Consider the following 25,544-nt stretch of genomic DNA (forward strand, 5'->3'; position numbering starts at 1 on the left):
GACTTAGAGAGGGAAACTGTCCCACATCTGCCATGTAGTCACTGCTCAGAAAAAACTCCCAACACATCTCAAAGGCCAAGGTCCCCCCAACCAGGTGCAGGGAAACAAGAGGGCGGGAAGAGGTGTAGATGGGAGGAAAGGCCTTTGAGGGACATCTGGGCTCCTGATCTCCATCCCCATGGAACAGCCTCCGAACCCCCCTTCCATCTCAGAGGCCCCTTCTTGCACAAACTTAATCCTATTTGCTTTATCTTGGAGGGAGCTCTAAGACACAAATCCCACCTCATCTCTGCCCACACCCCCTCACTCTCCCTACTCTCCAGCCCCTTTCCCTTACTCTGACTTCTACCTTACCTAGTGGCCGGGCCTAGAGCAAATACCTATTCCCTCTTCCCCACACAGGCAGCACCAGCCTCTCATGCACACACTTCTACCACCAGAATATCCCCAGGGCCTTATTTGATCAGCTTTCCCTCCCAGAACACCCCTAAAAAGCAGGGTCAGGGCCCCCAGGGAAGGTGGAACACGGATGCTGGCCATGGGAAAGGGGTGCAGGAACTCAGAAATTGGGAGTTCAGACCCCATTTCTGCCTGTCACTAGCCAGAGCCCTGCCAAGCAGGCTGCTGGCCTCTAACAGGGAAGGTAAGAAACCTGCACGGGCGTTCACACCAGCAGCAAGTGCTGGTGAGGACAGAGCCCCCACTCTCCACCTTGACCAGGACAAGGAGCAGACAAGGAGCAGGCACAGGTAAATAAATAGCTTGTTTATTAGTAATATGTTACATTATTAAAGTGCATTGAGAAGAGATGCAGGGGCCGAAGCTGGAAGGCCGTTGGCCCTGAGCCCTGCCCCAGGCGGCCAGTCACAGCTGGAGAAGGGTCCAGCTCTGGGCTGAAATCCATGGACTGGGCTAGGGCAGGGCCGCCCACCTGGAGAGCTTGGCCCAGGCCATCCCCACGGGAATTTTCACAGTTTAGCCTAAGTTATAACGTCCTGAGCGGAAGGTGGGAGGCTAGGAGCATGGAAGCACAGCCCCTGGGGAAGGGGGCTGAGGGGAAGGGAGGAGGCCCCCCTGCCCCCCAACCCCCAATGCCAAGGGCAGAGTCCTGGAACCTCCTTCTAAATGAACTCGGTGAACCTAGGGCTCAGTTTTCTCCTTCACTCTCCCTGTCTCCCTCGCCCCACCCCTCCCATAACCTCCCCCAAACCAGGGGTTTGGACGACATCCTCTTCAGACCGGGCTCCCAGGGCAGAGCCAGCTCATGCCACTCTCTAAGAACCCATGCCTGTCGCCAGACTTTTAGCCCATCCCCGGGAGCCTCAGACTGGGACCATCCCTTCCCCAACCCATCCCTTCCCAGCTCCTCCCTCTCCCACCCTACCCCCAGCATGTAGTTTTGGTATTTTCATACAGATGCAGTCGGAAGTAGCTATACATGAAATAAGCCTAACATAAAAATAGAGCTTTTTCCGTCCTTCCGTCCGGAAAGCAAACATCCTTCAATAAACATGCAAGGTGGCTGTCCAGTGGGACCCAGGGCTAGTGAGGGAGCTGCAGAGGCAGGGCTGGGCAGAGGGTGGCCTGTGTCTGCAGGAACACCAGCCACCCCCGTCATGAGGCAGGGAGTGGGAAGGAGGCAATTTGGGTACAGAGAGTCCATAAGGACTCAGGCTCAGTCCCAAGGTCCAGAGATGGGGTCCCAGTTCCTCCTTTCCAAACCCCTCTTCCCGGCCCATGGGCTCTCGGGCCGGGAGCATCACTGTCAAGTTTGAGTTCTCCAGAATATAAAGTTTTGGGTCATCGATGTCCCAGCTTCACAGTCGGCGCCCTCCTTCTCAGCCCCCCACTGTCCCTGCCCCATCTGGGGCCCAGCAGCCGCCAGCGGCTAGACCTCTCCAGGCCTGGTGTTCCCCCATTGGGTCATTCAGTCCCCCTGGAAGCAGCAGCAGGCAAGGAGCTCCCGGGCCGGCCGGCTCGAAATGTGAGACTTTCTAGTGCCCCTGGGCTGCAGAAGACTTCAGCATGCCCAGCCCCTGGAGGCCCTAGTGGACCAGCAGACCAAGAGTGAGTGTGGGCAGGACCCCCAGCCAGAGAGAGGTAGCCAGGGCACGGGCACGGCCCATCAGGTGCTCGGCCATGGCACCATCCTCAGGCAGCAGCTGCCAGTGCTGAGCCTCGCGGAAGTAGGAGCCCTCCTGGGCCTCGCAGAAGTAGTGGCCGTACTGCTGGACTGTGAGGTTCTCAATGAACAGGATGCAGTTGGGGCTCTGGTGGCCAGGCTCACAGCTCTGCTCCACGTTCTCCCTGTGGCGCCATGAGTAGGTGGCGTGGCGGGACTCCATGGGGCAGCTCAGGTAGTAGCGAGAGTTCGGGGCCAGGGAAACCTTCTGCAGTGGGGCCTTATCTGGAGAGGCAGTGTGAGGAGGGGGTGAGGGCCCAAAGGAGACTGTGACTACCCCAGCGACCTGACTTGCAGTGGCAAGGCTTCTGCATGAACATAGGGAGCCCAGCTTTCAATTTTCTCCGTTGGTCCCCATCTCCTTATCCCACCCAGGCAAAACCAGCCCCCATACCAGAGGCCCCCTCAGCAGGGCTGTGTCCTGCCCCATCTGCTTGGGACCCTCATGACCAGACCATGTCTCCGTCATACTAGGGCAATCGAGGCCTGGTTCTACCTCCCTCATAGGACCACAGCTATCGGGCAGGGCCAGATCAGGTACCTGGTTTGGGGTTGGGACACTCCTTGTGTGGCTCGGTGGGGTTAATGGATTGCAGCACTGACCTGGGGTTGGAAGGAAGAAAGAGGCTCAGCAGACAAGAGGCTGCAGCCCTGACCCTTCCCTGCCCTCAGCCCACTACAGCATCAGCAGATGGTGGGGCTGGCCAGATTGGCCCAGGAGAGATATCTCCAGCCCAACCTTGTCAACATCAACCCCACACCTACATCCACCTTCTCCCAGGAACAAGGGATCATGGCCAACGTACCGTTGGGAGCTATAGATGGAGACGCAGCGGCCCTGGTCCCAGCCACAGTAGGGGTCCCGAGACATGAGGCAGCCGTGGCAGCCCCCACCGTAGACCTCACACAGGTCCAGGGGCACCTGGCTCACCTCCCACTGGGAGCTCACATACAGCTTCCGCTGAAAGGAGAGCAGGACTCAGTTCAGGACTAGGCCTCACCCCTACACTGAGTCCTAAGTCCCTAGGCCCAGGGCCCAGAAACTGTTAAAAGGACACGCAAACTGTCCTTAGACAGGTCCATAGACAAGAGACCTGTCTATGGAGACAGAGCGTGGGGGAAGGCTCACCCGGTCAGCATCCAGTGACATGGCCTGGATGGCAGCTGCACGGCGGAAGGGTTGGATCTCCAGGATGTTGAAAACAAGGCTGTGTTCCCGCTCCCCTGACTCGACCACCTTGTGGATGGTGCCCCTGTCTGTGGGTGGTGGGCACAGAGTCAGCGGGAGCCCCAAGTCCCAGCCAGGCAGCCTGACTCTAGGCTGGGGAGGGGCAGGAAATCATGGCTCAGGCAAGGGTCACAGGACTGGGGTGGGTGGAACAAGGACAGTATGACTGGGGAGGAATGTGGAAGCCCACAGCCTAGTCCATGTGGAGGCTCATAGCCCCCAGTACTGTGTGAGCACTCCACACGCATTACCTTGGCTAACCCTCCTGGGAGGTGGGTATTACCTTCCTCACTTGGCAAATAAGGAAATGAGGCTCAGAAAAGCTAAGCAGTTTGCTCAAGGTCACACAGCTGGTGACCAGGGAAGCCAAGTTGGAACCAGATCTATCAGAGTCCTGCCCTTCCGCTTTTTCTATGACCCCCACACCCCTGCTGCCTCTTGAACTCTTAGGGGAAATACATGAGGGCTGTCCGGAAAGTAGCCAGCCATTGTTAATACTATTTTTCATATCACATGGCTGGCTACTTTCTGGACAGCCTTCACATTTTCTTTAAATACATCTTTTTATTTTGGAATAATTTTAGATTTCCAGTTGCAAAGATAGTACAGAGAGTTCCCATCTGCCCTTCTCCAGTTTCCCCTAACTTTACCGTCTTACATAACCATGCTACATTTGTTACAACGAAGCAATTGACACTGGTACATTACTATTAACTAAACTACAGACTTCATTTGGATTTCACCGGTTTTTCCGTTAATGTCCTTCTGTTCCAGGATCCAATCCAGGACTTCACACTGCATTTGGTCTTAGGTGATAACTTAATTTTTACAAAGTCTTAGATCTGAAAAGGACCTTGTATTCCACTTCAGCGTTCCCAAGATCATGTAACCATGCTTCCTGCCTTCTAGACCATTGCTCTCTCTGCATGAACCTGGGGACTAATGGGCATCCTGACCCCTGGTCCTCGCAATCCCACCTCACCTGCTGTCCCAGTTTCTAGAATAGCCTGCCTCCCTCTCCCTCTCCTTCCCAATTTCCCAAGGTATCACTTGCCCCAAAAAAGCAGTCAGATGATGGCCTGCCTAGGATGTTTCCTGTACGTGCCTGTGATCCCTGTCTGCAGGCTTAGAGATGTGGCCAGATGCTCCCTGAGCCTGACAAGCCCCTACCCCAGCCACTGCCTTATACCTTCTTCTAAAATATGCCTGGTTATAGCCTCCTCTCATCAAAATCCTTACAAGCAGAATCAATAACTTATCCCATTACCTGTAGAGGATTCAGAAAGTTCTATTTTTTCTCTGCCCCCAATATTTCTGAACACTGCAGGCTCTAAAAATGGTGTCTTTCCATTGCCCATCAGAGAGAACCCACACACCTACCCTAGTCACTCAAGTGTGCCACTCGCCCAAGTCTGTAGGAAGGGAGTCCCTGGCCCAAACTCAGCCTTCCTTGTCCTGGCTCCTGCTCCCAACCCTGCACTGCGTGCTCTCCCCTGCCCTGCTCCCCACTGCCCTGCCGTGCCCCTGGCTGACCATAACAGCAAGACCAGCCACTGCTAGAGCAGGAACAGGGGCCTACAGGTGCAGCCAGAATGAATGGGGTAGGAGGTAAAGAGGTGGGGACTCAGGACCCAGAATCCAGGCCCTGCCCTGTGGGAAATTCCTCTCCCCAAGGCTTCTAGGAGCCAAACCATGGTGCTAGGGTTCTAGTTTCCCATAAGGCCACCAAAGCCCAGACAGCCTCAATGTGAAGCAGTAGGAAGTCACATGGGAAATGTTAACAATTGAGGGTGGGTGTCTAAGGTCTAAACTCTGTGGCCCCAGGGGTGCTAGGGGCCCTTTCTAGTCTGGAGGAAGCCTGCAGCCAGCCCACACTGTATCCAGGCCTTCTCCCAGGCACCCCCCATGGGCCACAGTCTGAAACTGGGAAGCTGTCACAAACTCAACTCAGGGCTGTCTCCTCCAGGTTCAAGGGCTTTTTGAATGCAGGAGCTTCTCCCAGGGCATTCCACCCAGCCTCTGCCACAGAGACCCCTTCCGGGGAAGAGAAGCTGCCCCTCCGTAAAACACTACAAAGGCCCTGCCGAATGGAACTCCTTCCTCACATCTCACTGAGTTCTTTGTGTCCTACAGGCAACAGAAAAGAACTCAAACTCTGTAAAATAACTTAAAGGGTTTTATTCTGAGCTGCATATGTGCAACCACAGTGCAGAGAGCCATGCTGAAGAAGCCTTAAGCAAGTAGTGTCACCATGGCTGGGGTGCAGTTTGGTTTTATATATTTTAGGGAGACAGGAATTACACATAAAATCATAAATCAGTAATACATGGAAGGTATATATATTGGTTTGCCCTGAAAAGGAAGGAATCTTGAATTGGAGGCTCACAGGTTATAGGAAGGTTTAAAGATTTCTTTGATTTGTAATTAGTTAAAGGAATGAAGTTTTATCTAAAGGCTTAGAGTGTTTTAAGTTAAGATAAAGAATTCTGTTAATCAGAGACCAATTAGGCCTATTAATTATTTTGTATTTTACTGTTACAAAGAATTAACTTCAAAAGGAACAGGGCATAACTAGGCTAAGTCTGACCTCCCTTCTCCTTATGGGGGCAACTCAGCTTTAAGGATTAGGGGGTTCCCTTGGCCAAGAGGGAGCCCAGTTGGCTAGGGGGCTTAAGATTTTGTTTTAGTTTACCCTACTCACTCCTCAAATATTTCCTCTCACCGGCACAATCCCAACCACAAGCAGATTGTCTGATTTCTTTGCTCTGCCTGGCAGAGGCACCCAGGATGCTCTGTGGCCACGCTGCTCCTCTCGACTTTCCATTTCTCTTCCCTGAGTCCCACATCTTGACCAGAGTTGCCCTCAGCTTTGCTCAGACTCACCACATTTCTGTCTCCAAATCTTAGTGCATGGTCTTCCCTTATCCCTCTGCCCGCACCTCTTCCAGGAAGCCCTTCCTGCCTGACTCTTGCTTAGCCACACACACTAACCCCTGATAGCCCTGGTCACTCAATTCCCCTTTCACATGTAAAGAGATGTTAACTGTGTTATTCTTTACACCTTTCATATCCATGTTTACAAAGCAAGCTAGGGGCCCCAGGTAGCTCCTCACCTGTGGTTAGGTAAAGCACATGAAAGGTCTCCCCACGGCTGACCTGCATGCGGTGGACGACTACTTTCTGGTAGTGGTACTTAGAGTGGAACAATGGCGTCTTCAGAGGCCCCATGGGTTCCACCCTCTGTGCTACCTCAGGGTGACTGTCAGCGACCTGGAACGTCTCCGTGGGTATTGGCTGCTGGTCTGGGAGGCACTGGGTGAAGTGAATAGGCCCAGGTCAGGGGAGCAGCTGGGAGGTGGGGTAGGGGTAGAGCTGGGGCGTGGGCCATGGCTGGTGTCACTGCTTACCTTGCCTGGCCGAGGATTGGGAAGGCTGGAGTGGTAGCCTTTGAGTGAAGAGGTGCGGAAGACCTTGTCAATGTCACCAAGGGAATATACACAGACGGCTGAATAGTTCCTGTAGGGACAATGGAGGGGGCCCATTATCCACCCACCTCCACTCACCCAGGCCAGCCTGGCACCAGACAGGGCACAACCAAGCTTCCCAGCCTATGAGAAAGGTGGGAAGGAAATTCAGCCAAATTTCTTTCTGCTGCAATCTAAAACCACCACCTTATGTTCTGTTACACAATCGCTGAGTTCAGAGGCCACCTGCTCTCCTCATCTCTAAGGCAGGAAGAATCCTGGCACAGGTTGGGGGACTCTCTAATTCCTCTGGATACAGGCTAGTGCCAGTGGCCCAGGCTCCCATGCCCTGCTCAGCCCAGTGTCCCCACCCACACAAGAGCCACAGAGCAGGGTCTGGGCTCCCTCTGTCCTGTCTCCCAGCTCTCTCCACACACATGACACTTTTCCCTGCCTGTTTTCAATCAATGAGAGTATTAAGAAGCGCAAATTACCAGACGCGGGCAGTGCCTGAGTGGGTGTGATAGCACCCAGCACTCCACACCCTGCACCCTAACGGAGGCCACAGCAGCCTTTTCCCAGAGCCCAGTGTCTGTTCTGAGCACACGCAGGACACAGAGGTACAAGTATAGTCCTGAGTGTGCATTTGGTGCACACATACACACCCATACATATACACTCACAAACACAACAGTACACATATCACACTGACTGTCCCCCAAATAGACTCCTGTCCCTTGAGCCTGTAGGCCCAGGTTATGCCACACTAGCTGTCCCTTCAGGATTCCTACTGGACACTGAACCAATGCCAGTCCCAGCCCCAGGACCAGGATCACTTACCAGGGGTTAGAGAAAATGCCATAGACTCTGGTGTCCTTCCACTGGCCATTAGGGTCAGGGAGCAGGAAGACGTCCTGCAGTCTGTTAAAGTTCTTGTTGGTGGTGGTGTCACTGCACACCAGCATGGCTTTCAGAAAGGTGTTCCATTTGGAGACTGACAGTGAACTCTCACCACCCTGGTCCCCCTAGAAGGGTAGATCAGAGAGGAAGCCCCTCAGCACCTGCCCAGGCTGCCAGGAATGCTAGCATCTGGGCTACAGAGGGGGAGTTAGGCTGGGAGGGAGGCCAGGACCCTGGGATGAGGCAGAGGTAGCCCAGGACTCAAGCCAGGTTTCCAGATGAGGCTTCAGCCAACAGGCCTGGGTGATCCAGAGCACAGGGCCAATAGTGGGCAGCTGCAGGTGAAGGGAGAGTGCTGGGTCCCCACAGAGCTGGTGGGCTCAGGCACACATGTGTCCTCTCACACACTCACACATGGCACAGTACATTCACATAAGCAAAACACATAGTCATACACATGCATTCACATGCATATACATGCTCCCACACACCTACACAGCAACATATGTGCATAGGAGCTCAGCCATTACACACACACCCCACACACACACACGTGATGCTCTGTGCAGTCAGTCCCACAATCCCAGACACAGACCTGCACACACATCTGCACATGCTCCTTCACACACATGTACACAGGCCCCCAGATCCTTGCTCATCCCTATTCACACACACTCAGCCACCATCCTACCCCCTTACCCTGCACAGCTGTGCCACACGAGACACATTGAGCGGCGCCTCAGGATTCTTGTCAGGATTGTCCTCTCGAAAGAAGTAGTAGATCTTGTCATCATAGGCCTGGTCTTGGTGGACGATAGTGGCCTTGATGAACTGTGGGTCTGCAGGGACATAGATGAGGGTGTGTGAGACTGGGGAGCCAGCCCAGGGGACCACCCAACCGCGCATGGGTGGGGAGGCACAAATGCAGGGTAAATCAGACCTGGAATAAAACTCAGATTAGGTCTAACCCCTGAAGGGGCTCTAGACCCTGCACCTCCACCCCACACTTGTTTTGCCTCTTCTTACAAAGACGTCATCGGCTCAGGAGCAATGACTTCATGTCTGGGGACTAGAGAAAGTCTTTGGGGACCCCAATGTCACTTCTGCCCAATTGGCAAAGTCCTAATACGGAGGTGGGGTAGGCTGCCTCCACACGAGCTCAGCTGAGGATAAACTTTGGCTCTTGGGGACCTCGCCCTGGGCATGGAGCTTCCCCTGTTTTTGTTCCCTGAAGCATGTTGGGCCTGTCCTGCCTGCACTCGCCTCTGCTGCTCCCCTGTTCCCAGCCAACCCAAACGCCTCAGCTTGAGCTGTTCAGCTCTGTTCCAAGTCGTTGCCTTCCTGAATGACCTCAGTGGCCCTCAGAGAGCCCTCCTAGGAAACATCAGAATCCCATCTGTCACCCTGGGCATTCACACTCCCTCTCCACCCTCAGTCCAGCCAGAACCTGACTCACTCTGCATGACAGTGTCACTGGTGTAGAGCTCACTTTCACCCCGGATTCGGCGGAACCGAGGGATCTTCCCATTGTACTCCTGCTTCCGGATGGTGGAATACACCTCGTCTCCTGAGGATGATGGGAGGGGGACATGGGCAAAGGCAAATAGCTCCTGGAAGTCCCTCCCCGATGCCAGCCACTGGACAGGGAACTGACCACCCCAAGCCCCAGCTCAGTGCAGGAGCATCCCTCTGGGGACCCAGCTCCACCACTGCCCTACCTTCAAACAGAACCAGGGAGTTCTCATCCGGGCTGAAGGGGGCATAGCCTCTCATCTCACCAAGTGGTACCACAGTGCCATTCACCTGCAAGCAGCCAAATGGCCATGTGATCCCATGGCCATGGCTCCCCATGGGGGTCAATTTCCTTGCCAGGCACCCCCATCTTCCCAGGGATTCTACCCAGGGTAAGGCCAGCCTCAGAGTCTCCCCACCCTCCTGTCCCACCACAAGGGGCAGAAGCCCACCCAGAGCAAGCTAAGTGGGCACATGCACACAGGGAGGGGCCTTCTCACCAGGTTCCAGCAGCTGGGGCGTCGGGCATTGGTGCCACACACCAGCAGCCCCTCACTCCGCCTCTCCAGGAGTGTGATATAGTTCTCACAGTCCTGCCACCAGGGAAAGAGAGAAAGGTAGGAGGAGAGAAGATAATTGGTGGAAGACCGTGGCAGACCTAGCGCTAAGACCCTCAGTCTCTGGGAAGAAAACACAGGTGGCAGCCTCCAAGGACAGTCTAGAGGAGATCCTGCTGACTGGCCCAAACCTCCTCCATCAGTCTGGAACTCCCCGGGCAGGGCCATGCTTCCTTCCTCTGCCTCTCAGGGTGTCCATTTCCCAAGAGCTTGACCTCTCTCCACACTCACCCGCTTGTCCAGGCAGGACCCCTTGGTGGAGCCAATGTTCACCTGGGGGAAGGGGAGAAGCATTAGTCACTCTGCCAGGGGCAATATGCCCCCTAAATGCTTTCCGTGCAGCCTGAGAACAAGCCCTGGATGAAACCATGATTCTCATTTAGCAGCTGAGGCTGTGAGAGGATGAGTGATCTACCCAAGGTCACACAGCTGCTTACTCAGACTCATGCCCAGAGCTGAAGCCCTGAGAGCCTGGACAGTAAGCCATGGCTTCTGGAGCCTGGCTTCCTGCCACCACTGCCCCCTGGACAGGCTTATACCTCCCATTTTCTTTTCCATGCTGCCCCAACTCCCTACTCCAATCTGGGCTACCTTTCAGGAGCCTCCCCCATGAGCCATTTATAGGATACAGAGGTGAGGGCCAATTTACATGCCAGCTCCCTCGGATTCACCAGGGCCAGAGGAGAGACAGGGGAAAGATGGGAGGCCAAGTGGGGAGAGAAGGGCACAGCTGAATCCCTGTGGCCAGCAGAAGGGGTCCAGGCTCACCGTTTGCACTGACGCATTCTTGCCCTCGGGGAAGTTGAAAAGGTAGACCTTGCCGCGTCCACCCACCCACACGGAGGAGCTGCCCGGCTCGTGGAAAAGCACCGTGTGTGGCTCAGCCTGGCCAAAGTCCACCCGGTCCTGCCCTACATGGCCTGGGAAGGAGGCAATTGGTAGAAGCATTGAGGCTGGGCCCTGAGAGAGATTCTGGATCCCCCACCTAACCCCCAAGAATACACACTTGGCAACTAATGCTTGGTGCTAAGGGCATTGGCAGGGCCTCAGAGACAAGGTCTGAGCTTAGGTGGCACCAGGACTTAGCCGTGAGCAAGAGACATAAGAGTTTCTCCAGTGGGGTCCAGCAAGCAGCTGTCCTCACCCAGAGCCACGGCTTCTCCCTAGGGATGGCAGCCTTACTCTCCCTCAATATGTGTGACCTCAGCATGGGGCAGGGTTTGGGGGTCTCTAAAGAGAATAGGCTCCTCCTCACACGGCACTCCCAGGGGGCTGGGCCTGGGCGGGAGGACCAGGGCCATTGGGCTGTGCTCTGTGAGGCTCTGTGCTGCCCTGGGGAACAGCAGGCAGCCACCTGCACAGCAGGGCCTCTCAGCACTCCATTTGGAGCTCAGCTTCCCAGGAACCATTTTGTTCAGAACCCCAACCCCTCCTTCAGGAAGCCCTCTCTACGTCCTCGCAGCTCACCCCCAGTCCCTTATTGAGCACTACATCAGGGCTGGAAAGAAATCTTATTATCCACTCACTTCTATTTCATAGATGGGAAAACAGAGGTGAAGGGAGTAGCAGCCCAAGGGCACACAGAACAGGTCAGTAACAGGCCCTGAACCAGAGCCCACACTCCTGCCTGCAAAGCTGGACATGTGGCATGGCCTGCTCTGGCGTGGTTTCACCCACATGCTGACTCTCCTGGGGGAAAATAATCAGCTCTCCCTCCCCAGTAACTGGGACAGGGGGACCTTCACAAAGCATAGCCTGGGCCTTTCCATAGAATGACCGGGACAATTTTGCCCAAAAAAGAACCCTCTATAGCCACTGCCTCCAGGGAGCTGTCTCATCTCCAGTGACAATGCTGAGGTTGTCCTGGTTGCAGAACTAAATTACAGGGATAGACTGGCCTGTGGCTGTGCCCCTAGCAGTCAGCCAAAGACAGCATCTTCCCACCTCTGACCACCCTGGAGCCTCACCCAGGAACTGGGTCTGACCACTGTTTTCTCAGCTATAGCAAACCCTGAGGCAGTCAGAGTGGGTGTCACTCTGGGGCAGTGACATCTAAGCTCCAGCCATGACAGAAAAGAACAGCCATTTCCTTAAATTTTCCCCAAATCATTCTTGCTACCATTTGACCCATCCCTACTGATACCGTATTCAACAGGGTCAAGAAGCAGCAGGACCTCACACTGTGCCCACACCTGCATTCCCTCTCCTTACGAGACATCTTGCATGGCCAAGTCATCCCAGGAGATGAGAATATTTTCATTCTTCATTTCTGCTATGATCTGGCTCACTGTACAGAGGAGGAAGAAACTAAGACCGCCTAGGGGACATGCTTAGCCCAAGGTCACACTAGCAGATAGGACAGATTGGCTCGTCCAGACCGAGTATGGGTTCTCAGGAGCGTGCAGGGAGATGCCAGCATGATTGCAGTGCTGAGCTGCCTGCCCTCACGCAGCCTGGCTTGCCTTGGGCAGTCCACAAACAGCCCCGTATGTGCAGGGCAGGGGAGCCCTGCTCTGTGCTGGTGGTTCAGGAGGGGTGCTGGCCAAGGTGTACACAGAGCACTGCCCTGGTCCCCCTCCTTTCCAGCTGGGTCAGACACACAATCTTACTGACTCAGCTCCCACAGCTCCCCTTTCACCTGCAGCCTGAGCAGCAGCCGCCATCCCCATGGCCCAGGCCAGGATCCAGACAGTCTACAGCCCCAGCCCTCCTCCCACATTCCCCACAGCTCCCCAGGAAAAAGTGCATGTCTGCTTCTGGAGATGTTGGGATGGGGCGTCTGAGAGCCATAGTCCCTCGGGGACCAAGGGATACCCCAGCCCTACCGCCTGCACCAATCACCTCAGCCCCAGGCCTTAGAGGGGACCGGCAAGGCCAGTATACAGCTCCACTCAGAGAGATGGAGGGAATCTTTGAGGGTTGCAACATTGTCAAGAGGAGACAGAGAGCAGTCCTGCCCTGGGGATTCAAGCCTGATAGACTGAGGGGTGAAACAGCCACACCACAGAAAGCTTCCACAGCTCTCTAGCCAAACTGTCCTAGTATAGACTGAGCACTGCTCACAAACTATCTGCTGAAGACATGAAGAGAAGCATGAGTCGCGGGCTGCTGCAGCGCTAGGACCAGGACAATCCCAGATGGATCTGCAAGGCTGACCCCAGTTCCCTTCAAATCCTGGGCTCAAAAGCCAGGGTGGGAGGAGGCGGCCAATGCTCGTCCCATTTTGCAGAAGCACAAACAGGAGCCCAGGAATGTGCCTCCCCTGACCCCCAGGTTCCTGGCCCTCCGAGCTCTGTGCCTGGTGATGCATATGGGGAGGGGAATAACATGAGCTCTGCTCCAGCACAAGGCCTTGGCCCATTCTCCACCCCAGCCCAGCCTGGGCTCCTACACTGCACATGGCCCTCAAAGGACCTGATTGTGCCCGGGAAGTGTCGAGCGGCAGCAGCTCGATGAATACATGAAAGGAAGCTTTGTTCAGGTTGGCAGGAGCGGGGGCTGGGGGTTCAGGGGCAGGAGGGCTGCCTGGAAGTGAAGGCAGCACCAAGGCATCATGGCCAGGATCTGTGGCCCAGCTGGGTCAGCACAGAGAGAACTGGGCCCAGGAGGGGCGGCCTCCAAGGCTCTGAGGCAAGGGCTGAGCAAGGCCAGGGCTGCCCCTAAAAAGGCCCAGGCCATGGGAATAAGTGTCATCTCCCTGAACACTGGCTTTTTGCCACTTTATGAATCCAAAAGGATGGAGAAGGCAGATAAAAAATGGGTAAGGCGGCACCTGTGGCTCAGTGAGTAGGGTACCAGCCCTATATACTGAGGGTGGCGGGTTAAACCTGGCCCCGGTCAAATTGCAACCAAAAATTAGCCAGGCGTTGTGGCAGGCGCCTGTATTTCCAGCTACTCAGAAGGCTGAGGCAAGAGAATCACCTAAACCCAAGAGTTGGAGGTTGCTGTGAGCTGTGATGCCTCGGCACTCTACCAAGTACCAAGGGTGACAAAGTGTAAAAAAAAAAAAAGCTAGATCGGCAGGAATAGGCAGGAAGAGAGAATTCCTGGCCGGGGAAACAGGCAGAGCAATGGTGGGAAGCCACCTGGATGGTAGGTACAGAGACAGAGGGGGGCCAAGCTGTAGACTAGCCAAGTCCTAATGAGAGAATAGGGAAGATGGCCTGAGGCCTTGTGCATGGCAGGGGAAAGGAGGGGGAGGCCACCCCAAGGATACACTGACCCACTGGCCATCAGTCTCCTGCTGCTATTCTCCACAAACAAGCTGGAAGTGGGAAATGCCTCCTTCTCCTCCAGTGTCCCCCCTCCTCAGGCATCCCCTACCTCCCAGCTCCCCCCTGCTTACCATCCTGCTTGTCTAAAAGGAGCACCGTCTGGCACCGTGTCTCCCCCCTCACTCCCCAGCCTGACGCATTAGTGGCTGACTAAGTGGTAGCTAAAAGCTCCCAGAATAACCAGGGGTTCAGGCAGGGGAGGGGCTTGGGACACAGAGGAAGGGCATGGCCCAGAGGCAGACCAGGCACAAGACAACCCACCTCCACCCTCATGTGATTCCAAGCCAGTTCTCACTCTTCCTGCACCAAGAAAGCTCATTCAGGCTGGCCCTTGCCAGCCAGACTCCATGGCCCCCTAAATTCCCTCCTCCTCATAGCACAGGACCAGCAAGACCCAGACCCAGCCAGACATGAGGGTTGAGACGATGGCTGGGCTGTGTGAGAGGTAGTCTCCCCAGATACAGTCCCCCCACCCAGTTGTTCACAGAGCTCTGATCCTGCTGGAAAGAATCTGGCCTGGCCCAGACATGGTGGCTTACACCTGTAATCCTAGCACTCTGCAAGGCCGAGGCAGGTGGATTGCCTGAGCTCAGAAGATTGAGACAAACCTGAGCAATAGTGACACTCCTTCTTTGCTAAAGATAGAAAAAATTACGCAAGCACAGTGGCATGTGGCTGTAGTCTTAGCTACTAGGGAGGCTGAGGCAGGAGGATCGCTTGAGCCTGGCAGTTTGAGGTTGTAGTGAGCTGTGACACCATGGCACTCTAGCCCCAGCAACACAGTGAGACCTTGTCTCAAAGAAAAAGAAAAAAAAAATCAGGCCTGATTCCTCTTGAGAATCACTGTCCCAGCAGCTGATTGACTGGCAAGTCTGGACTTCTGCAGAGTGATTTCCTAAAGCACACCTGCCTAGTGGAGCATCATTCCTCTTCTTATTCACTCTGGGTGCTGTCACCATCCGGTCCCCGCTGTCCTCACATCTTGTTGCTTGTGAAAGAGGAGGGCAGCCTAAGTGGACTAGGAGTTGTTGTTGTCCATGAAAGGGCTGGGTCCCATGGTCTGATATGGGCAGAGTCTTCTTGCTTGACCCACTGACCTAGCAGGCCTTGAATGTGGGCAGAGAGGTAGACTGAAAATGGCAGGAATGTGGGACCTTCCCCCCCAAACAGGGAACGCCTATATCAGGCAGCCAGGGAGGCCCCAGGCCAAGGAGCAGGAGCCAGGCCAATCTCAGGTTAGGGACCCAGACACATCTAGCAGGAGCTTCCTACAGTTGTGCCCCACCCTGGTGGGCATTACTAGGCCCACCTCACCCAGTTCCATTCTCCAGGACCCCATCCTGGGTTTTTCTGATTTGCAAAAAGCTGTATATTCAGCTTCTCTCTACTTCTCTGAGTCATTCCTGCTCTCTCCCCTTCCTGCTCTCATTCACCAGGTGCCAAGTCACTAACCTGACAACTACAGGGAATCTCCCACCCACCCACCCACCCACCTCCCAGGTGAGGCCCCAATCTCCGGGGGCCTTTACCAATCAAAGCCATGAATCCAAAGGAGTGAGTAATGATGGGACGGCAGGTGCTGTGTCACAGTGGCAGAGGGAAACCTTCCACTAGGAGTGGGAGCACAGGAACACGTCTCATCAGTTCCATGTCTCCTGACATGGCCACATGAGATGCCCAATTCCCAGCAGGACACAGCCAGGTGCCAAAGATTGGTCATGGCAACACTCAAGGAGGACTAGGTTCCAGGAAGCTGCCTGGCAAAGACAGGACCTGTGTGCTGGGGCAGATGGCAGGTGCTTATGGAGGAGTGAGAAGTCTGCCCCTCTTTATCAGGCACGGGAACAGTGAGCTGTATGTGGGGCCAGAAGGGAGCATCCTCCCACCCGCCAAGGTTAGCTGTGGATGTGAGGGGAGTGTAAGTCATGTGTGGGCTCAGCCCTGGCTTCAAGTAGCCTTGTGCTCCATTTGGCAGCTGGGCAGCTAGCTAGCTGAGATAGTAATCAAGGACTGGGCCTTCTTGCGTTCATTTTCCTCCTCTGTGGATTAGCAGGGCCAGGGAAAGGGGGAGTGCTGGTACTTGTTAAGGACTGGGTTTTATGACCCACCATGATTTTTGACAATCAGTGTTCAACTCATGGGTCATTTTGGGAAAGTGTGACTATGAGTTCCAGGGAAGTTGGAGATGGCTTTCTGAAAGAGAAGGCAGCTGAAGCAGCTGACATTCTCACCCACCTCCACTGACTAGCCCACCAAATCCCCCAACCACGCTGCAAAGAAGGCAGGACAAGGGTCAGCATTCTGATTTTACAGACAAAAACACTAAGGCCCTTCGGAGCCACCAAAGGCCGGGTGTTCTCTGCACTACACCACAATGCTCAAGCATCAGAGGCTCAACTAGCAGGGAGACTAGCAGGGGAAGTCTTGGGAGAAAGGAGAGTGTAGAAAGCAAAATATAGGGGGCTGAGTGGAGCAGAACTCTGGGATGAGGTTGGGGGGCAGGCACTGCCCAGACAGAGCAGAAGGAGGCCCTAAACCTAAACCCAGGGAAAGCAGGAAGCCCAGGACAAACATGTCCTGCCTGCCTTCTGCCCATGCTTCAGGCCAGCAGGTTCAAAAGGCCCTAGACAGGGGCCAAGGTCAACTAGTGTCATCTCCAAAGCAGAGAATGGCCAAAGGCGCAGAGCCTGCCCTTGGCCCCAGAGCTAGGGCAGGAGTTGGGAGAGGACAGAGGATGGCTACCCTAACCCAAGTGGAGGAAGGGGTTCCCTCTGTTTCTTCTGAGAAACAGAAGGTTCCCCAGCCTCAGCCTTAGCCTTAGCAGCAGGGGAGACAGTGGCAGGGCAGCTAGCCACAGAGGCCCTTAGGAAGAGCTGGCAGAGGCTGGGCTGTTGGGGCTGCATTCCATTAGAAACTAGAGATGCCCAAGGATGATGACGATGGTGACAACGATGATGATGCCCTACCACCCAGCCCTTCCACAGCATTTACTACATGCCAAGAGCTATTCTAAGTGATTTTTAGATATATTAAGTCATTTAATTATCAGTGAACTCTCATAAAGTAGGTTCTCTTATCATCTCCATCTTAAAGATGAGGACAGTGAGACATAGAGAATTTGAGGAACTTACCCAGGGTCACACAGCTAGTAAGCTGTGGAGCAGAAGTTGACATTTAGGCAGGCTGATTCTGGGATCTGTGCTTATAACTGTACTCCATGGACATGCCCTGGGAGGCTTCCAGGCCAGTCCTTCCCAAGCCAGATGAGGAGATCAAGGCCCAAGGAGCCCAGTCAGGGGTTACTCAGCCAGTGAAAGCCTGACCTCTGCCATGACACACTGAAGAGAGTGTGAGCACACACAGATGTGCAGGCCTGGGTGAGTGCAGTGAATTCCTGCACTTTCATGTGGCCTCAGTGTCCATTCTGAATATAAGCTGGGCTCTCTCATACCAGAAGCAGGGCTCAGCCACCCTGGGCAGTTCCCAGTTGTCCCCCTCCTCCCAGCTTCTTGCTCAGTCTGGGTACCTGCCTTATAAAGCTGCCTGCCTATGGAACAGCTAGACACAGCCTGCTGGCCGATCCCACTGACCCCATCTCCCCACACAGACGGTACAGATGTGCCACAGGAAACCCCCTCCTCAGTCACTGCATGAACCTACTTGCTCTAAACTCACCAAGTAAAACTCCCAGTGGAACTTTGTTTAAATAACACCAGGGACCCAATAAAGAGGTTGGCCCATGCTTCATGATGCCCATGCATACGTGTATGTGTGTGTGTGTGTACCTGCTATTAACAAAATCTTTATTTTCATCTGTGTCTCTCCTAATCATTGAAAGAGTGTTCTCCATCATAAAGCTCCTTAATTACAACAGTGGGACAGGAATCTGTGGGTGCAGCCTTGATCCCTGAGACGACCAATTGAGAAGATAGATATCCTAAGATCTCTGCCCAGCACAGAAAATAATGTGTAGTCTGGGACTGACCATAGCAAAGGCCAGTGTGTTCGACAGCCCCTCTTTCATGGCCCACAAAGCTGGGTTCCCACCTAGCCAGCACTTGACCAAAGCACTGGCTAAAACATACCCCCTGGTTCTTCAGCTCAAAAACCCACCATGGTTCCCAACTGCCCATCCACTACCGGTGAGCCTACTGGTAGTCAAGGCCCACCCTATCTCTGCACACCTCTACCTTGGCTCAATCCCCTCTCCACACTTTGGTCTTGCTTTCCCTTCCCCTGGAATGCCCTTTCCTCTTCTCTCTGTGCATGTGGATCTCACCTGTCCTTAAAGATCTAGCCTAAATCCCCTGGATCCAGGAAGTGTTCCAGATTGCTCCAGCCCTCACTGGCTGTGCCCCCCACCCACCCAGGATCTTGTGCCAAATACTGCCTGGCATATACCATCTTCTCTCAGATCATACTGTCCAGACTATGGGGTCTTGAATATGAGGGCAAGGCCTTCTCTCAATCCACTATCATCCATTGCCAGAACTGGGCAAGAGGGAACAGTTCAGACAGTATGGAGAGACAGAACTTGGGCAGGCCAAAGGAGTAGAACAGGTTCCTGGGCTGCTGCTGGGGTACAGAACTCACATAACCCTCCTTCCTCAATAGGCTGGGCCAGAGCCCTGGGCCCAACAACATGAATGGCTCTGTGCTGTCCTCTGCCCCCACCCCATGCCCCTGCTTCTAGATCTAGCCTGGCTCCTCCCCCTCCCCCAGGAAGCCTTCTTCAATTGTACCACCTCACATTGACCTTCCCAGTTCTCACCTGCTGTCACAGTCCTAGGCTATCTCTATAGGTCATTCCTGATCTCCCCAAGGGTCCTCCCAGTGGCACAGGCAGGAGACCTACCTCTCTAGGCACCTGGGGGATGCCCAAGGGCAACCACAGGGCTTCTCTTGCCTCTCCCCTAGAGGAGCTGAACACAGACCTAGGCTGGTTGCCCTCCATGATGAGGGGTCACCCCAATGGTGTTGGCACAGAGCCCATGCCTCTGGAAGCAGGGGGTGTAGAAGGCACAGCAGAATCAGCCTAATCCCGGGCTGTCATGACGGTTAAACTGAGATTAGCCTATGCTATGACACAGACCAACCTGCCCTTGAGACCCAAGGCCCAGCCAAGCTGAGGAAAAACCAGAAGCAGTGTACAGAACTGGTCCAAATCTAAGGTCCTGAGGGGAGAATGTCACGGCTGCTGTGGCTCCTGGGAGTAGACAGCACTGGGGCAGGAAGAGTCTGGGCTCAGCTGAGCAGGCAGAGAAGGACGTGGGCTCAAGGAGCCCTAAGCCTGAGACAGAGTATGAAGGCAGAGAGACTGGGGACAGGAGCAGGCTTAGGGGCGGACAACTCAGCCCAGGTTATATCTCTGATTGTCTTGGCCAAAGACCTTGGGTGAATCTATATCATCTCTGGGCCTCAGTTTCCTTATCTGTGGGATGTGTGACTGCCTGGGCCAATCTCTGACATTTCTTTTCTGATCTCTTAAACTCCATGTGTCAGATTGTGTGGGTTGGGATAATCCAAGAAGTTTCTTCAGAGGAATTGAGAACGAACTGGCACAAGTCTGCTGTGCAGAAAGGAGAAGCAGAGTTCATGGGGTATAGAGAGAAACAACCAGCAGGGTGATGGCCCCAAGGCAGAAAGTAGGGAGCTGGGCGGGAGAAGGAAGAACTACAGGAGCTCAAGTGGCAGTGGGCCAGGCCACTACTTAGGGGCTGGGAAAGGAGTAGCCCAGAGGCTTGTGTGTTCTAGGTGGGTGCTCAGCACAGGGACAAGGAGTGGCCTCGGGGAAGCTGAGGCACAGTCATAGAGAGTCAGCAGGGCTGGCATCAAGGCTGGATGGAGTAAAGAGCTTGGAGAACCCAAGCTTTCTGCCCACACCACAAGGGCAGAAAGGGGAATGCCTCATGGTCTGGGCTGCCTAGGAAAGGGAGAATCTTGTCCTCTGAGAAGGTGGGGCCGAACAAGAGCCATAGTCCTCCAGCCACCAGCTTTCTCTCTAGTCAGCCTGGCTCACTAAGGACAGATCAGCTGGCCCCACACCTAGCAGCTGGCCCTCCTTGCAAGGCCAGGGAACTCTGGCTCTTCTGAAGGCAGGGCAGGTAAAGGGCATCCTTTTACCCTTCCACACTGAAAGAGGAAAAGCTTCTGGGGCAGCCAGACCAGGCCAAAAAAGGAAATCAAAAAAGCAGAAACTTTTCACGCCTCAGAGCTGCCCGTCAAAGTGGGGGAAGTGTGGTCAGTCTCTTGTGACGCAGTCAGCTGTCCCACAGTGGGTGGAATGAAGTGCATTGGGCTGGGGGCAGAAGATGGCCATCACCTCAAGGGAGGGGGCCCAGCTTCCTGTTCCCCTCAAGTCCCCATAACCCTATCCTCAGCCAGATAGTGATCTACACCCACCTCCCCACCACTAAGGAGGTCAAGGTTCCTGGAAGGGGAAGCTGATCATAAGAAAGGTACCTTCCCCCTCCCCCAGCAGGGCCTGCCCAGTGCTAGGGGTGCACCTCCCTGCAGGGAGAGTCTCAGCAGAGGAAGAGCAGAAAGAGGCAGAGCTGAAGGACAGGGCTCCTAACCTAAGAGTTCCCCATGGTCAGGAGTCAATGGAGAAGCCATGATCCTCCTGGATCCAGCCAGACCCAGCTTCCCACCAGGGAGCCAAGGCTGCCTGCCACAGTCCTTTTCCAGAGGGTACAGTCTTCCTCCCCACTGCTGAGCTAGCCATAGACTGACGGTGACCCAGCTCAGACATCCCTCCTGTGAGAAACTCCTGGCAGTCTGAGGCCCAGCCCCAGGCTAACTTCATAGCTCCCTTTTAGCGGATTTCACGTGGCTTGTCTCTTCTCTAGGAGACTAACTGTAAATTGTGAGTCTGAAATCCTACGAAGTGGGGTGCTTCTTCCTATCCCTTCCCTCCCCAAGCTGACTCTTCCACATCTTGGCTCATCACTTCTTCCTGGAAGCCCCCCTGATTGGGAGGACTATATTGGGCTGTCCTCTTCAGCCCCTCATGGCTGCCCTCTGTTACAGGCTCTGCCACATTCCATTATATCTGAAGGTTTGTCTGCCCATCTCCCCATCCACACTGAGATGACACAAACTCATCCCAAAGGGCACAAATTCATCCCCTCTCTTGCCGCTGGATCCCCAAGCCCAGCCCCAAAGCCAGCACAAGGCTGGCCCCAGCAAATAGGCTCACCCTCGAGGTCAGAAGCTAATAAGCTACTTCCACCAACTGATTCTCAGCCAGTAGCTCATGAAAGAAAAAGATAGAAAAGAACATGAAATGAAAGGATTTTCCCTGACCTCCCGGGTTTCAATTTCTCCTTCAGATTTCTCAAAAGTCTAAGCTTTAAACTGGCTGCCATTGCGTCTGCAGAGCCCTTACCACTCCAGGGAGGAAGGAATCCCAAAACATTAGGGTTCAGAAAAGAACCAGCCCTTCCTCTACCCTCTTTGGGCATTTAGGGAAAATGAGGCTTGGAAAAAGGCAAGGATTTTAGAACAGATCAGGCCTTGTGAAAAATAAATAAAAAGAAAGGATAAAAAAGCAAGGACTTGCCCAGAGTCACACAGCAAATCAGGCCATAGCTGACGCCTAAACCAGGCTTCTGTGGGACTTCTTTCCACTACACCATGGTCATCCTTGGACCTATGCCAGCAGCCATTGCTCCACTATCCATGGCAGAGGGGTCAGAGAGCTTAGTAGGAAGTGCTTGGTGACCTCGTTGAGCATCTCTCCCAGCTCAGGAAACTCCCTTTTCCTCCTGGGAACTGCCCCCCTTTCTGGTCTGCAGGGGGAGTTCACCTTGAAGGTGCTGAACACATCTAAGTCCCTGAGAGGGAAAGGATTTCCACTGGAAATGCTGATGCTTGGAGAGCCCCAGCTGTGATCTCATCCCCTGGAGAGGGTGACAACAACCCCCTACCCTTAGGGAATGGCCCCATAATGGCTCCTCAGCAGCCACTAAGTCAACAATAACATCCTGTTGTTTAATTGGAAATAAGTGGGAGGGCAGAAGCAGCTGGGCAGGTAGAGACTGTAAACAGACTGGCTCACTTCTTACCTTAGGGGTCAGTACCCTCTGGGGCTTCTCCAGCTCCCCTAATCACTGATGGAAGGGGGAGAGTGTACTGCTTACACAGGCATGCCAAATTCCTGCCAACACCCCCCCACCCATCTGCAATCTACTCCCTTCTAGCCCCTGCTTGCTGAGAGTTCAGGACCATACATTTACATCCTTGACTGGCCATGTGTCAGTGACAGCTCTTGGGGGATACAACCCCCAAAGCCATTTCTGCTCTGGTGAGCTCTGAGGGTCAAAGACAATACAGAGCTCAAGGACATCCAGCAGGTCCATGCTGGCACAGCCCTCTCCCTGGCCAACCTTCTCTGTACCAGATCTTCATCAGGCTGTAGAGGCAGTGACCTCCCAAATCAGTCCAGGCTGAGATCCTTTCAGAGTTTCTGCTCCATTCTTTCCTTAGGGCTTGGTGGTCCAAGCCGCAGAAAATAAAGAATTTTCCACACCTATTCCAGTTCCCACACTTGTCCTGGCTCAAAACTAAAACCCCAATCTATGCCTCATAGAAACCATCACCATTTCTGATCTTGACATCCCTGGAGGCCACCATACCCCCACCCACCCACCAACAGTCTGGTAGACTGAGCTCTGGGCTTACAGCAAGCATTAGGAGGGTCCCCCTCTCATCCCATTCCTGGGTTTGCCTTACCCAAGCCCATTCCTGTTCGACTGCCATGTGTCACCCCACAGGAGACAGGAGGCAGCTGTCACCCGGGCACACCATCACCAGCTGGTGGCCCTTGGGGGGCATGGGGGACAGGTGAATGGCAGGGCCTGTCTGGCCAGTGGGGCACCTGGCACTGGTGAAGGAGACCACAGACTGTCCTTGGACAAGATTGGTGAGCGTCTGGCAGACCCCAGCCAGTGGGGATCAAAAGAGCATTACTAAGCAGAGGGCATGACCAGTGTGGCTGCAGCAGTGAACTGCGGGCAGGGGAGGGGGGCATGGAGCAAGGCTGAGAGCTTTGAAAAGTGGGTAAGAGGACTGAAAGCAGCTTTAAATAGCCTCAGGGTGGGGACTAAGTGCCCGGGATGGGATGTATGCATTAAGTGCTTAGAGGTGGGTGTGCATTAAGTTGGGGGAAGGGGGGGTCATGGGAAGACTTTGGGGGAAAGGCAAGCAGAGCCAGATACCAGGGTTTGATGGAGGCAAAGATTCCAGAACACTCAGGCATAACCATTTGTCCCCTCTAGAGTGCCCATGCACTCTGATGTCCAAGACAGCCAAGAGGACTAAAGCAAGGCAAAAGAGATGGAAGGGCAGAGGGGTGTCCAGGCGCTTCATACCCACTGGGAATACACCTGGCTGGGTAGCAGAGCTGGCCCCCAGCACACTTCAGTCATAGTCACAGAACCATTTAAATCCTTCTGCCCTCTCTAACCCAGAACCAGGACTAGTTCTGAACCAGATTTGAGCCCCTGCCTGCACCCTGTGCCCCTATGCTGCTCAGTGACCTTGGGCCAGTCACATTTCCTCAGCTGCTGCCGCAGTTTGGACCACTCGTTTTGTGTGTAGGTTTTTTTCCCCTCTGCTAAGAATACCTGCCCCAGATACTGCTCAGACTCCCGCAATTCCTGCAACTGTCAAAGGCATCAAAGGATTCCAGGTGGGGCCAGACCGGACCAGTCCCCCCCAGCCCCCCGCTGAGAGTCCCCCACTACCACCACAGGGGGGCTGCAGAGACGCCAAATTTGGGGACAGAGCCGAGTTGGCCTGGGGGTGGGGAGGCATTTGTGTGCAATGCAGGGGAAGGGAGCTCAATCCCTCACGGCAGAAAGCCTCCAACCCCTGTCTAGCCAGCTTTCCGTCCCATAATACAGGGGTCTAAACTGAGGTGTCCCTGGTAGAAACTGGTTCCCCAGGTTCTTACATTCGCCGTGGCCTAGAGGTTGCACCCCTGTTCCAGATCCACCGCCTGGGGGTCCCAACGGCCGCGCCCCACCCAACGGGCTTGCCCCCCACTCTGGCGCCGATTTCTGGTTACTACCACGTGCGGGCAAGGGGGGAGCGGCCAGTCCCGGCATTGCAGAGGCAGAGGCTGTGTGCCCTGGCCCCAGCACCGCACCGCGTCCCACCTCGCCGCAGGGTGCCCACCCCCTTGCCTGGCCCGCGCTCCGGGCCGGGGCGGGGGCGGGGGCAGGCGGCGGGGTCTTTGTTCCCGCAGCCGAAGCGCGGCAGCGGCATGAAGGGGTCCGCGCCCCCCTCGCCGGCCCAGTCTGCATCCCGCGCGCCAGCAGAGCCCGCAGCTCAGGTGGAGGGGGCCCGGGCGAGGAAAGGGTCCTACGCAGAAGCCCCCGCGCAGGAGGACCGAGAGCAGCTCTGGGCCGAAAGAGGGACCCGCCTCCTACCCCCGTGCCCGGGCGCTGCGGCTCCGAGCTGCCGGTGGACTTGGAGCGACTTAGCCTGGGCTCCGGCCCCCGGCGCTCGCTCGCCGCAGCGATTCAGCCGGCTCCGGCGTGCCAGCGGGCACACTCACACACACTCACCCAGACCCACACGCTCCTCGCGGGGACAGCGCGGGGACATCCCAGGACCTGCAGAGCCGCGCGCACGCACTCCCTCCGGTGCAGCACACTCCGCGCCCACCCCGCACAGCGTCCGATCCCGCGCCGGGCCGGCAGCGCGGCGCCGCCTACCTTTCCAGACGGCGAAGATGCGGGGTCCGCTCCTTTGGTGGCCTTGGGCCGAGGCAGCGGCCGCCGAGAGCAGTAGCAACAGCCGCAGCGGGAGCCCCGACCGAGCCGGCGGGCCAGGGATGCGGGCGCGCGGTGCGCTGGGGGCGGCACGTCCGGGCGGAGGAGGCGTCATCCCGCGGCCCCGGAGCGACAGCGGCAAGCAGCCGAGACTGAGCCAGCGCCCGGCCGCAGGCAGACCCAAGCGCCAGGAGGCGGAGTCAAACGTGTGACCCCACCCCGCCCCTCCCCCGCCCCTCGCAGCCTTTTTCGCCTTCTCGGCTTCCCAGAGGGAAAGCAGAGCTGCTGGGGGGAACCTTTGCCACCCCCTTCCCGGCAACTCCACGGGGAGAACCCAGCTGCGGACAAGACAGACTTGTGGTCTTCTGTCATCGGCTGCAGGCCCCATCCCCCCTATGGCCCTCAATTCCACTCCCGTACCCCGTAAAAGAATAGTCCTAGAAGTCATGAAGAACCTCTCCGAGGGCACGGAGGAGTCTAACAGCGGACAATCTCGCTATGGCCAGCTAAGTGGTATGGACCCTGAGGACTTGGTTCTTGGAGAATGGACTTGCCTGAGTGGACACAGCTCCCTCCTGAGCCTACCAGC

The 25,544-nt window shown here is 55.3% G+C and overlaps 1 protein-coding gene across 3 annotated transcripts; it reads right to left on the reverse strand.

The window, feature by feature from the left end:
- Positions 1-750: 750 nt before the first annotated feature.
- SEMA7A (semaphorin 7A (John Milton Hagen blood group)) lies at positions 751-25,104 on the reverse strand. Of its 3 annotated transcripts, none has more exons than XM_003784507.3 (14): positions 24,899-25,104; positions 10,672-10,823; positions 10,135-10,176; positions 9,787-9,879; positions 9,493-9,577; positions 9,231-9,341; positions 8,474-8,613; positions 7,715-7,899; positions 6,818-6,926; positions 6,524-6,722; positions 3,312-3,439; positions 2,989-3,143; positions 2,724-2,785; positions 751-2,407 (listed from the first exon to the last, which is right to left on the reverse strand). In XM_003784507.3, exons 1-14 carry the CDS (start codon positions 25,068-25,070, stop codon positions 2,046-2,048), a joined length of 1,995 nt encoding a protein of 664 aa, XP_003784555.1. In that variant the 5' UTR covers positions 25,071-25,104; the 3' UTR covers positions 751-2,045. The 3 variants fall into 3 exon arrangements, with proteins under 3 accessions (XP_003784555.1, XP_003784556.1, XP_003784557.1); XM_003784508.3 differs by lacking the exon at positions 24,899-25,104 and adding an exon at positions 24,749-24,855; XM_003784509.3 differs by lacking the exon at positions 10,135-10,176.
- Positions 25,105-25,544: the final 440 nt, after the last annotated feature.

This window comes from Otolemur garnettii, unplaced genomic scaffold (assembly GCF_000181295.1).
Source record: "Otolemur garnettii isolate 467f Iridium unplaced genomic scaffold, OtoGar3 scaffold00011, whole genome shotgun sequence".
Classification (NCBI taxonomy): Eukaryota; Metazoa; Chordata; class Mammalia; order Primates; family Galagidae; genus Otolemur; species Otolemur garnettii.

Coding starts and splice junctions, on each gene's coding strand:
- SEMA7A (XM_003784507.3), bottom strand. CDS start 25,070: ATGACGCCTCCTCCGCCCGGACGTGCCGCCCCCAGCGCACCGCGCGCC. Junction 10,824..24,898: donor CATCTTCGCCGTCTGGAAAG/GTAGGCGGCGCC, acceptor CCTCCTTCCCAG/GCCATGTAGGGCAGGACCGG. Junction 8,614..9,230: donor CAGTGACACTGTCATGCAGA/GTGAGTCAGGTT, acceptor ATGTCCCTGCAG/ACCCACAGTTCATCAAGGCC.